The 10,652-nt window shown below is 42.2% G+C and overlaps 4 protein-coding genes across 5 annotated transcripts in view; 2 read left to right on the top strand and 2 right to left on the bottom strand.

The window, feature by feature from the left end:
• The window catches only part of LOC113213545 (F-box only protein 33), a gene marked incomplete in the record, with an annotated part of 17,392 nt that extends 16,370 nt beyond the window's left edge, over positions 1-1,022 (bottom strand). The window contains 2 exon segments of the mRNA XM_052266191.1: positions 40-271; positions 542-1,022. Coding sequence (XP_052122151.1) covers positions 40-271; positions 542-942 — 633 coding nt within the window.
• A 139-nt stretch (positions 1,023-1,161) lies between these two features.
• Positions 1,162-2,364, top strand: LOC113213543 (adenine phosphoribosyltransferase). Its single transcript, XM_026432651.2, has 4 exons — positions 1,162-1,370; positions 1,516-1,750; positions 1,839-1,917; positions 2,046-2,364. The coding sequence occupies exons 1-4, from the start codon at positions 1,288-1,290 to the stop codon at positions 2,180-2,182; spliced, it is 534 nt and encodes a 177-aa protein (XP_026288436.1). The 5' UTR covers positions 1,162-1,287; the 3' UTR covers positions 2,183-2,364.
• Positions 2,365-2,426: 62 nt separating this feature from the next.
• LOC113213542 (early endosome antigen 1-like) lies at positions 2,427-9,386 on the bottom strand. The gene is made up of 6 exons (XM_026432650.2): positions 9,099-9,386; positions 8,578-8,744; positions 4,201-8,495; positions 3,856-4,123; positions 3,638-3,778; positions 2,427-3,559 (listed from the first exon to the last, which is right to left on the bottom strand). The coding sequence occupies exons 1-6, from the start codon at positions 9,139-9,141 to the stop codon at positions 3,290-3,292; spliced, it is 5,184 nt and encodes a 1,727-aa protein (XP_026288435.1). The 5' UTR covers positions 9,142-9,386; the 3' UTR covers positions 2,427-3,289.
• Positions 9,387-9,578: 192 nt separating this feature from the next.
• LOC113213544 (chondroitin sulfate proteoglycan 4) overlaps positions 9,579-10,652 on the top strand; it is a 53,149-nt gene continuing 52,075 nt past the window's right edge. For both annotated transcript variants that reach the window (XM_052265717.1, XM_052265670.1), the window contains exon 1: positions 9,579-10,437. In XM_052265717.1, coding sequence (XP_052121677.1) covers positions 10,371-10,437 — 67 coding nt within the window. In that variant the 5' untranslated portion in view covers positions 9,579-10,370. The remainder of the gene's footprint in view (positions 10,438-10,652) is intronic.

Genomic DNA, 10,652 nt, shown 5'->3' with positions numbered 1-10,652 from the left:
ATAAAAACAGCTTTCTGTTTTATTTTTAATTTAAGTTACCTGCAAGTGGCGGAAATTTTGGAATAGGGAACCATCAATTTCAGGAAGGAGGTAATCATCTGGATCATCTTTCAAGGTGGCAAGACCTAAGATGCGTAATGTAGATGACTGATTCTCAACAAGAAGATTTAAGAGGTCCTTGGAATATGATGTAATATCTTCCATGCAACCCAAGGTTAGTTCTTCCATTTGCAAGCTGGTAGCAACCTTTTGTAACATCTGAATCCCACGCCTGTAATCAAATTCATAATGACAGCCAAGTTTCACAAGTGACAGGCACCTGACAGCTGGAGGCAAGGACAACAACTGTCAGCTGACAGCTGCTGTCACCATTTGACAGCTAGTGTGAAGACACATATCAATGTCAGGGAAGACAGATAAACAGATTCATGACCTTTTCGAAAAACGTTTTCAAGTAAACTACAGCAGTACCGCCTAGACTAAACCGTCAAAATGTCCGTAAAAATGTAGGCCTTGACAGTTCATGAGGACTTCAACTCACCTCTCCAATAGCTGTTTCTGGCGCTCATCGTCAGGAAGTTCAATACGGCAATTGCTAGGTATTAAATGAAGTTTCCGCAGTTCTGGGTTGTTGATCAGCTTTCGGACAATCCGAGCAGCTTCTTCCACGCACAATGGGTCTAGAGAGTCAAACTTGACAATTGCGCTGCGAAGTTTTCGTGCGAAACAGCTGGTTAGGAATCTGTTACGAGAGGCTGTATCTTCTTCATGCGAATTTATCTCGAATGTTAGATTTCTCCACAAACTTCCATGATACAAATTTTGCCTCCATTGTCTACAAGTTGATGATGCACTAATTGTGTCGTTTCGAGGCAAATACTTGAAGACTTCAAGCAAAATCACACTGGGCAAATTGTTCCAAGTTCCTCCATCCGTAGCCATATTTACTTTCCCAACAGGTTTCGTCTGGATGTCTGATCGAAGTCGTTTGTCACCTGTTTCTGTACTGCAAGAAGAGGGGGGGAGTAGGGAGGGTGGGGGTGACGAGGGAAGTTTTGTGGAGGGAGAGGGTCTGTTCCTAAACTCAAAATTGACCATGTGACCACTCTCACTTTTGTTTGTTGGGGGAGGGGAGAAAGGGAGGTTTGGGGGGAAGGGGAGAAGGGGAGAGGGGGGAGGATCAGGGATCAGGGCAACAAAATCCTTTAACCTTAAACTTTTTAGTGCAGACGACAGTATAAACACATCGGTGCCGTTTGAAAGGAACAGTCATCGAAGAAACTTAACATGGGGTCTTCATCCGATTTAGAAATTGTCAAAGCACACATTGCCTCGTATCCTGATTTTCCAAAAGTTGGAATCTTATTCCGGTAGGTCCAGGGAACTGCACTGCATCCAACTATTTAAGATATGACACCTCGAGGCTATTTGGTGTTTTCAATACAGCTTCTTCAGTTAATGGATAATAATGAAGTATTACACTCTATATTTCTTTTGTTTGTTGCTTGATGGCAGTGATATGTTTCCAATCTTCCAAAGTCCGGAAGCACTGGCTGCGTTAGAGAACCTTCTTGTTGATCATGTGAAAGGCCTGCAGGGTGTAGATGCAGTTGTTGCACTGGAATCAAGAGGTTTTCTTCTAGCTCCTCTTATTTCATCGAAATTGGGGATTCCTATGGTACCCATTCGGAAAAAGGGCAAGCTGCCTGGGAAAATACGGAAAGTAGACTTTGCTCTCGAGTATGGAACTGTAAGTAGATAAATCTCATTTATCAGTTAACTGTCTGTCTTTGTACTTATATTTTTTGTGCATATTCAAACTCTAACACTTGATCTAGGACACGTTTGAAATGCAAGAAAATAGTATCAAGCCAGGACAAAGAGTTGTGGTCATTGATGATCTTCTAGCTACTGGAGGTAGGCTCATTTGACCACTAGTTTATTTACCCAAAAATAGTTCTGGGATTATCGGGAATTATTTTTCAAAAAGTGAGTTCTTTATACTACAGTGAATTTTACCTAATTTTATTATCTCTTAAATTCAGGCACAGCAAAGGCTGCCTGTCAGCTCATTAGGGATTTTAGTGGAGATGTTGTAGAGTTGCTGGTCTTAATGGAATTGAAGGACTTACAAGGACGTAACAATGTGCAGTGCCCTGTACATTCAATAGTACAATTTTGATGCTTCGCAGCTGTTATCTGAAAAACATTCCCTTACATTCCACTGTCAACATTACTGCATTTGAAGCTTGAGATTAAAGCATACGAAGAGGCTGTGAGACACTTTTGATAAACAAAACTATGTTTTTTTAATTTGATACATTCCATTGCTGTGAATAAAACGTGGTTCTGTATTTTACAAAATTACCCTTTCTTTTTTTTTAAAAAAAAGGAAAAACCTTTGTCAAAAAGAAATGGATCAGAAATCAAAGAAAAATAATTTTTAATCATTTAATATAAAAGAATTACACACAGCTTTGAATTTACAAAGCCTTGCTACCTTTGTACATTACAAGTTTTAAAATTTGAACATTGAAAATGGCCGATGTATTCTGAAAAATCAAGAATAAAGGCACACATGGCAGTGTTGAGGAGTGGTTGCAGTGCACTTTGAATGCACTGTGACATGTAAAAGATATTTACAATATGTCTAAACCTAATATATTACATGACTATTTGATCTGTACAAGTACAGAAAACTAAAAAAGTGTAAGGTCACACTCATTAACGAACAAAAAAGTAAAAGAAAATATTCAACATGAGCTTTTCATCCTTCCCAGTTGATATGCCATACACATCAGTCTGTTCACCTACTGGCTTCTATACTAGACAATAATAATAAAACACTGCACACACATCAAGCAAAAAGTAAAACTAGGTCTTTCTGCCCAAGTTGGCATAAGTCATGAAAAGGAACTGAGGTGTGGCATGTTTCTGACTGGATCAGAATCAAAATACATAGAGCTAAATATTAAAATACAGCAACACACACTATATAACAAAATAACATCTTAACTAACTACCTGGGGTAAAACACTCACTACATAATTATGACAGCAGCTAAAACATAATTTTAGTACCAAATTAAATAGATAGATTATGATGTGAATTGAATCAATCACCTTCAAGCAAACAGCAAATCAATGAGATTAATCTCCCATTTCAAGAAATAACTTTAAAGAAAAAGTAACCATGCAAAAGATAATTATCTAAGATGTACATGATAAACTGAAGAAAAAAATGTGGTTTCAGAGATCATTTTTTAAAAAATACTTTGGTTTGTGTTACTCTAATTGACTGACTGTTGGTTTTGGACCTCCTTCAAAGGAGTTGCAGGGCTTCCCACAGGACTGTTACGTGCAGGACTGTGACGTGCTGGGCTAAGTAGCTCCTCCTTTACCTTAGACGTAGTGCGAGCAGAGAGAGGAGTTGATGACTCAAAAGTGGACATGTTTTCTTTACCCTTTTTCACAGTTGACTGATGCATGGGTACACGGAAGCTCTTTGAAAGACCTGAATTCTCCAAGAATGATTTAGAGTGTGCAAGGGACAAGCGGTTCTGCAATATAAAAGAAGTAATCAAACATGTTTACTGGCAACTGACGGCAGATACCATGAAAATCAGCAAGAACTTTACCTGAAATGAGTCATCTGGTTGTTGTTTGAATGCCATAGACGGGTTGAAGCGTGATTGACCGGTGGCGCGTGTGAGTTCATCTTTCAGCCTGTCAATGGTACGCTTCTGAGCACGGGTCTGAGTCTCAAGTTTGTCGTTTTCCTGAAGGGGAAAAAATAGTTATAAAAAAATATTTACAGTGAATGTTACTTGTATGAACAAAAACAAAATAATCTTACTTTTTTTAAGTCTAGAATCTGCTCTTTCAATTTCACAACGTGATGAATCTTTTGCTTGTGATTTTGGTGTCCAAGGATCTGGGCATATCGCTGTGAAAGTTCTTTTACTTCACCTTCAGCAGCTTCTTTCCTAATGGCTAGGGCCTGCCTGTCAGATTCAAAAGCTTCGAGCTGCTCACGGAATGGACCAACCAAAGCTTCCAATTCATAGTAACGTTGTTCCCAAGAAGTTGCATTTGCTGAAGTTTCACGCAGATTTTCAAGTTCCCTGACACAGAAAAATTAGATGTTAATGAAACCTATGTAGTTGGAGGGAAAAAGAAGTTTAAGCAGTGGTGTACTTACTTAGAATGACTTTCTCGTTCATTAGTAAGCTTCTGTTGTGTGGCTTTCAAATCATCTTCTAAGCTTGACATCTTAGATCGGCTTTGTTTGATGGCTTGCTGTAGTTCAACAACTGCAGCTTTGTAGGTCTCCTTCCGGCGAGTGGTCTGCTCTAATTCAGCTTCAAGGTGCTGCACTCTTCCTCGAACAGTACCAACTTCTTGAGTTTTTGCTCCTAAAGAAATTTTAAGGGAAGATATTTCTTCTGTCAAAGCTTCTTCTCGTTCGCGGCCTACAGTTTTCTCTTTCTCTACATCAAGTCTTATCTTTTTAACTTGATCAGTTAATGCAAGTATCTCTTCCTTTTGAGACTCAACTTCCTTTTTAGCTTTCTGTAATGACTCTTCATTTTCCCATTGAATCATTTCATTTTGCATTTTTAATGAGCTTATTTCACTTTGCAAAGCCATTTTATCTTCTTCCAGTTTTTCTACTTCCTTGCGATTCTCTTCAACTCTAGTTTGCAAAAACTTGGCCAAATCTGATTGGTTTTGAACCTCTGCATCTAATTCAGAAATATTTACTGATTGCTTTTCAATAATCTCAGATTGTTCAGCAACTTTCACATTCAAAGAATCCAAATCGGTTTCTGTTTTAATTCTGCCTGCTTCCAGGATTACAATTGTCTTTTCTGCTTCAGTGATTTGCTTCAGACTATCTTCTGCTTCAGCCTTCAGAATACTGATTCTTTCAGATGACTCCTCAACTTTTGCTTCCAATGAAGTGATACTAATATTTTTCTCAGTTATGGTCGATTCAAGCTCAAAAACTTTCTCCTTCATGTCTTCTATTAATACCTCATTGCCCAGCTTTTCTTGCAGCATTTCTGCTATCTTTAGTTCACATTCTTTACGGAAAACCTTTTCAAAATCTAAGTCATTGAAAATATTGGTAATTTGCTCATCTTTAGCCCGTACAGTATCTCTGAGATTGTCAGCCTCACGATGAAGACACAAGAGCGCTTGATCTTTGTCGGATATGATTACTGCCAACTCAGACAGCTGATTTGTTTTAGACATTAACTCATCCTTCAGCTCATTCATTTCTGAAGCCTTCTCTTCCAATTCACTTTCTTTCCTTGCAACAACATTAACCAATGTTTCAATTCTTTCTCTTGCCTTAAACACATTCATTTTGTGGCACTCAAGAACCGTGTTTAGAGAGTCCAATTGACTTTGGAGCTCTGCTTTTGCTGACACAAGCTCATCTATAGCCTTCTTGGCAGATGATTTCTCCTCCTCTAAACCTCTATTTAGATCTCCAACCTGCATACGTAACTCCTCATTTTCACGAGTGAGCTCACCAATCTGCCAATCACATTTCAAGGCAGAGTCCTTTTGCTGTTCTAGCTTTCTTTCTAGCTTGATAACTTCTTGCTCTGATTCAACTCCAGCAGTCTCCAACTCAAGAATAACACCCTGGAGTTCCATTACTTTGTCATTCAAATCATCGACCTGATTGGTGAGATCATTGATTTGCTTTTCACGGTGTTGGATTTCCATCTCCCCATCAGCTGCATCAGCCTTTGCCTTTTCAAGAGAATCCTTGCATTCAGTAAGTTCCTTCTGAATTAGTTGGTGGGCTTTTTTGACAGATAAATAATCTTCTACCTGATTGGCTAGGAAATCCTGAGTAGCTTGCAGTTCATTAGTAGTTTGATGAAGGCTAGCAATGATTACACCTTGCTCATCTCTGTCTTTTTCTAAAATTTCAATATTTCTGTTGGCTTCATCCAGTTGGTTAGCATACATCTCTACACTTTCCTGAAGTATTTTGATTTCACTCAAGAGGCGAGTATTTTCATCAACACACTTTTGTTTGAAGATTTCAACTTTTTCGAGAAGGTTGTTTCTCATTTCTTGAATGTCACGAACATTTTCCTCCTCCATCTCAATCAGACTTTCCTTCTGCTCATTTAAGGTAGTCTCGAGTGCACAATTCATTTGAGAGAGACGATCAACTTCTTCATCACTGTCAATCAGTCGTTTACTGACAGCATTGACAATAGCTAGAGTTTCGTTGCCAAGTATTTCAAGATTCCTCCTAATTTTTTTCATCAATTCAAGCTCGTTCTTTACAGCTTCCAATTCATCCTGAGCTTCATCAAGCTGTCTCTGGCTTTGTGCCAATTGAGTTTCCATGATATTCATTTTGTCTTTAAGCTCCACGATAGTCATTTCTTTGTCCAGATTAGAAGTTCTGAGATCATCCTTAATAGTTGACACTTGGCGCAACTCCTCTTGCACTTCTTCAAGTTTAGAAGATAAAGTTGAAACTTCTTCTTTGGCTTGCATTACTTTCTGTTCAGTTTCAGCTTTGACTTTTTCCAGTTCTTGCAATGCATCTGAACGAGTAGCCTTCACCAGAGCTTGAGTATCATCACGAACTTGTTGTAGGGTTTGAGTGTAAGCAGCCTCTGCTGCTTCCAACTTGATCTCTGCCTCCTCCAGTGCTAAGCGTGTTCTCTGTTCAATTTCTGAGATACGTCTTTCACTGTTGTGTGTCACCTCTTCTATGTATTGTTTTGCTTTCAGCTTTTCCTCCTTAAGAGCCTCCTCAGCGGCATGTAATTTAGATTGGGCTTCAGAGATCATTCCCTTGTATTGCTGAACCTGCTCTACCATTTCATGATCCAGGTGGTCATAGGAAACCTGCATCGCCTGCAGTTCCGCTTGAGACTCAGCCAAAGCAGTCTCCAGATGGTCTCTTTGAGAAGTAGAGTTCTGAATATTTTCAGTGAGAGCCTGGATCTGGCGCTGATGTTGGTCCTGTTCAACATCAAGCTCTTCCTGCAATGTTTTCTGTGTTTTCCTCTCATCCAAGACTTGCTGCTCCAATTTGTAAGCCAAATCCCTCAGATTTGCCAATTCATATTCATGCTCTGCCTGGGCCTGAGCTACTCTGGCTTCACAATCAGCAACGTTTTTCTCCAAATCTTTTTGAACCAAAGACAGATCTTCATTGTGCTTTAAACAGATTTGCTCTATTTCAGCTCTGTACTCTTTGGCCTGACGTTCAGCCTCAGCACGGCGTTCCTCCAGTTCACAGCTTGAGTTAGAGAGATCAGATTGCAAACCAAGAATTAACTCTTGTCGTTGCTGTAGTTTTTGATTCAGGTCAGCTGAGAGGAGACCAAGCTCCTCAACCTGTTTCTGCAGTTTCTCTTTCTCTTCAGTCTCTCTTTGACAAAGAGCTTTCTGATCTGTCAGAGACTGTGCTGTTTCAGCAAGACTCTCTTTCAGGGCTGCCAGATTACATTCAAGTTCCGAAATTTGAGCCATCAAATCAGATTTGGCGTTTTGGGAGTCAAGGAGCTTCTCTTTGCACTTTTCAATTTCAACTTCAAGAGATCGGCACTTAGACTGTGATGACTCCAACTCTGAAGTGACAGAAGATAGTTTCTCTTCTAAGTCAATAACTTTAAGATCAAGAGCAGAATTTGTTTCTTCTAGAGAAAAAACACGAGCTTTACTTTCAGATAATAATTCCTCAAGTTGTGCTGAGTGCTTTGCAGACTCATCAATTGCAGAAGTAAGCTGGTCAAGAGCGAGTAATTTTTCGTCGACTAGGATGAGTAAATCACGCTTAGCATGTTCCAAAGTCTCACAGTGCTCTTCTCTTGCTTGGATCTGCATGGAAGCTTCATTAAGACGTTCACCTAGATCTGCTACCTCATCAGAAAGAGACAGGCGGATCTGTACAAGCTTCTCATTTTCAGCTTTGGCCTCAGCCACACAGCCTTCTAGCTCCAAGCAGCGTCTGACTGACATTTCCATTTCAGACTTGTTTTGCTCTACTCTGTCTTTCAGAATCTCCATTTCAAGCAGCAGTTCTGTTTTGGATTGTTCCAATTCAGAAACAGCAGCTTTCCTCTCAGCAAGATTAGCATCTGAAATATGGATTGATTCAGACAGACTGGCAAGACGAGAGTTTTGTTCAGCAATCTCTTCAATGAGACGATCAACTTCCTTTGACAAGTCAGCTTTCTCCAGTTCAAGTCGCTCAATGGTTTCTTTATCAGATGAAATGTCATTCTGTAATTGTTTGCATTTTGATTCAGAGTCTAATAATTTGCAGTTAGTTTCATGCAATTGTTCTTCAAGAGAAATTAATTGAGATTTGTCTTTGAGTGGTGTCAAGTCTTCAGAGCTACTGAAATCACTGTCAATATTTCTTCTCACTTTGTCACCAGGTGTAGGGTTTTTCTTGGTAGTGGATAGTGTCAACTTCTTAACTGACTTCTTAGGCATTTGAGGCTGAAAAAGAATGTTGTAAAACATTAGGATACTTCAGCTTAACTAATAAAATCAGAAGAGTTGAAAGGCAGTTCAAACTAACAGTCCGGAAGACAGGCAAGGCATTCAAGCTTGCAGAACGCTGCAGGACACCGTCATTTGTTGTAGGCTTGGGCTCAGTAAATCTATGCGTCATTTTGTCCATGACTACCCCTTTAAATTTCTTGTCATCAAATTTGGGATCATAAGTTCCTGGAGGAGGAACATCACCTGCGAAACAATAAAAGATAGAAAATGAAGCATTATCCAAAGTATGGGGCCAAAAACAATCAATTGTTGGCAGGCAGTAAACACCAATAAAGCTGCACAGAACCGCATGAAAATAAAATGAAAATTAGACGATGATTCGAGGTGTAAAGATATATGGTGATTTAGAGGCAGAAAAGTATCACCTCACTATAAGCACAAAATGACAAAAAAGTAGGCGGACATCCGCGCTCACTGGTGCCGCAGGCAACGGCACAAAACTATATATGGGTCCAGACATTGTCGAGTAACTCATTGCTGTTTATAATAAATACTACGGTTGTGAAAATAAATTGAACGACAGAATATCTCACGTACTTTTAACTTCGTTGAATCGATGTATTTTGGCTCGAGGAAACATGGTGATAGACGGAAAGTGTCCAGTGAAGATGAATACTTTCTTTAGTTCTCTGCCGGAAAATAACAAGCTAATAACAGACACGAAGCCGATTTCCAGTCTTCTTAAACATACAGTTGCACAGCTAAATGAAATTCAGCAGCCGTTTAAGTCACAAAATCACAATTTGACAAAGTCTCTTCCGGAGTCGCGCGTAATCTTTCTCACAACAACAGCACTGCCAAAATGTAACGGGCAAACGGCAAACTTTCAAAACAATGCCCGTTTGAATGCAGCCAATAGCATACGAGGAAGCCGATTTAAAAAGCAACCGACCAATGGGAGCAGGCGCTGCCTTATAGAAACTTCTGGACGGAACGTATTTTCTTTGGTCACCAACAACCTTCTAAAACTGACAGATTTTTCAAAAACTGGCCACTAGAAAATAGTGTTTCTAGCAGTGGATACTCAAATCTCGTAAAAGCTGCAACTCTGCCGCGCCTGTAGTCGGTTTGGATGTGTCCAGCAACCATGTTGGTTCCACAACGTAAAGGTGCAGTGGAAGTGGCGCTGTGTAGGAACTTTTCAGTGCGGGAGGTTGGTGGAGCTGCTTCGCCCGCCCCCCGCCCGTCAATGGCGGCGCAAGGCGGCTCGTTTGTAGGCTAGTCGCGCTCCTGCGCGCTCGCGCCTCCCTCGGTTGCTCGGCACGTTGGAGTGAACAGAGAATCCGGCGAGCGCCTCGCACCCGCGCGGTACGCGGACCCGAGACCGCGGCCTCGGCCCGACGCTGCCGCCGACATTTCCGAGCATTTCCATCTAGTTTCAAACCGAGTTCTCTTTTCCCGCCCCTCCATAGAGGCGCCTTGTCGAAGCCCCACCCCCTTGGCGCCGTCGCGCGGAGGGCTGTTCCGCTGCGCCCCAAGGGCAGTGCCGAGCGCCAGGGGCCGAGCAGCAGCAGCAGACACACACTGTGCCCGATGTTTATGCGCGGAAATACGGCCGCCCGCCGATGCAGCGCTCGCCCCGCGGCCCCCGCGTGTCCCGGACGGTCCCGGACGGTGCCATGGACCCCGCAGGACTCGGCGACGCCCGGCCCCGCCGGGAGAGCGACTTCCCCCCGCGAGTGCAGCAGCAGCCAGTGATGGACCAGCGGGGGTTGGTGTGAGTGCGGAGAGAGCGGAGCAGCTGATCAGAGCCGTGCGCGCCTCCAGAGAGGCCCCCCGCGGCCCCGGGCCCCGACCGGGGCGCTGAAGATGCCCCAGCGTCTCGCCCTCGCCGTTCTGCTGTGCTCCGCCGCCCTCGGGCTCTGTCTGGATACAGGTAGGTAACCTCACCGAGAACCTCTCGCAGGATCTCGAGTGCAACAATTTTACCCTTTTTGCCCGTATTTCAATACTTTTGATGTGGCGAACGAATCCCCGTGCGTGCTCGTGGCCTGTGCGAGCAGTGCAACCACCACCAGCACGACCTCGTCAGCGCCGAACCTGCCCCAACGAGGTCCGCGGCCAGTGTTTATCTCCTGGAGACCCCCCCCC

This window comes from Frankliniella occidentalis, unplaced genomic scaffold (assembly GCF_000697945.3).
Source record: "Frankliniella occidentalis isolate FOCC.00 unplaced genomic scaffold, Focc_3.1 Scaffold1, whole genome shotgun sequence".
Classification (NCBI taxonomy): domain Eukaryota; kingdom Metazoa; phylum Arthropoda; class Insecta; order Thysanoptera; family Thripidae; genus Frankliniella; species Frankliniella occidentalis.
Note: the sequence above shows the minus strand (reverse complement) of the source record. Positions and strands in the feature narration are given on the sequence as shown.

Excerpts from the sequence above, each read along its gene's own strand:
- LOC113213543 (XM_026432651.2), top strand. The coding sequence starts at position 1,288 with ATGGGGTCTTCATCCGATTTAGAAATTGTCAAAGCACACATTGCCTCG. Across the intron at positions 1,371-1,515 it reads AAAGTTGGAATCTTATTCCG|TGATATGTTTCCAATCTTCC; the intron begins GTAGGTCCAGGG and ends GCTTGATGGCAG. Across the intron at positions 1,918-2,045 it reads TGATCTTCTAGCTACTGGAG|GCACAGCAAAGGCTGCCTGT; the intron begins GTAGGCTCATTT and ends TCTTAAATTCAG.
- LOC113213542 (XM_026432650.2), bottom strand. The coding sequence starts at position 9,141 with ATGTTTCCTCGAGCCAAAATACATCGATTCAACGAAGTTAAAA. Across the intron at positions 4,124-4,200 it reads GAACGAGAAAGTCATTCTAA|GGAACTTGAAAATCTGCGTG; the intron begins GTAAGTACACCA and ends TTTCTGTGTCAG. Across the intron at positions 3,560-3,637 it reads AACCAGATGACTCATTTCAG|AACCGCTTGTCCCTTGCACA; the intron begins GTAAAGTTCTTG and ends TTTATATTGCAG.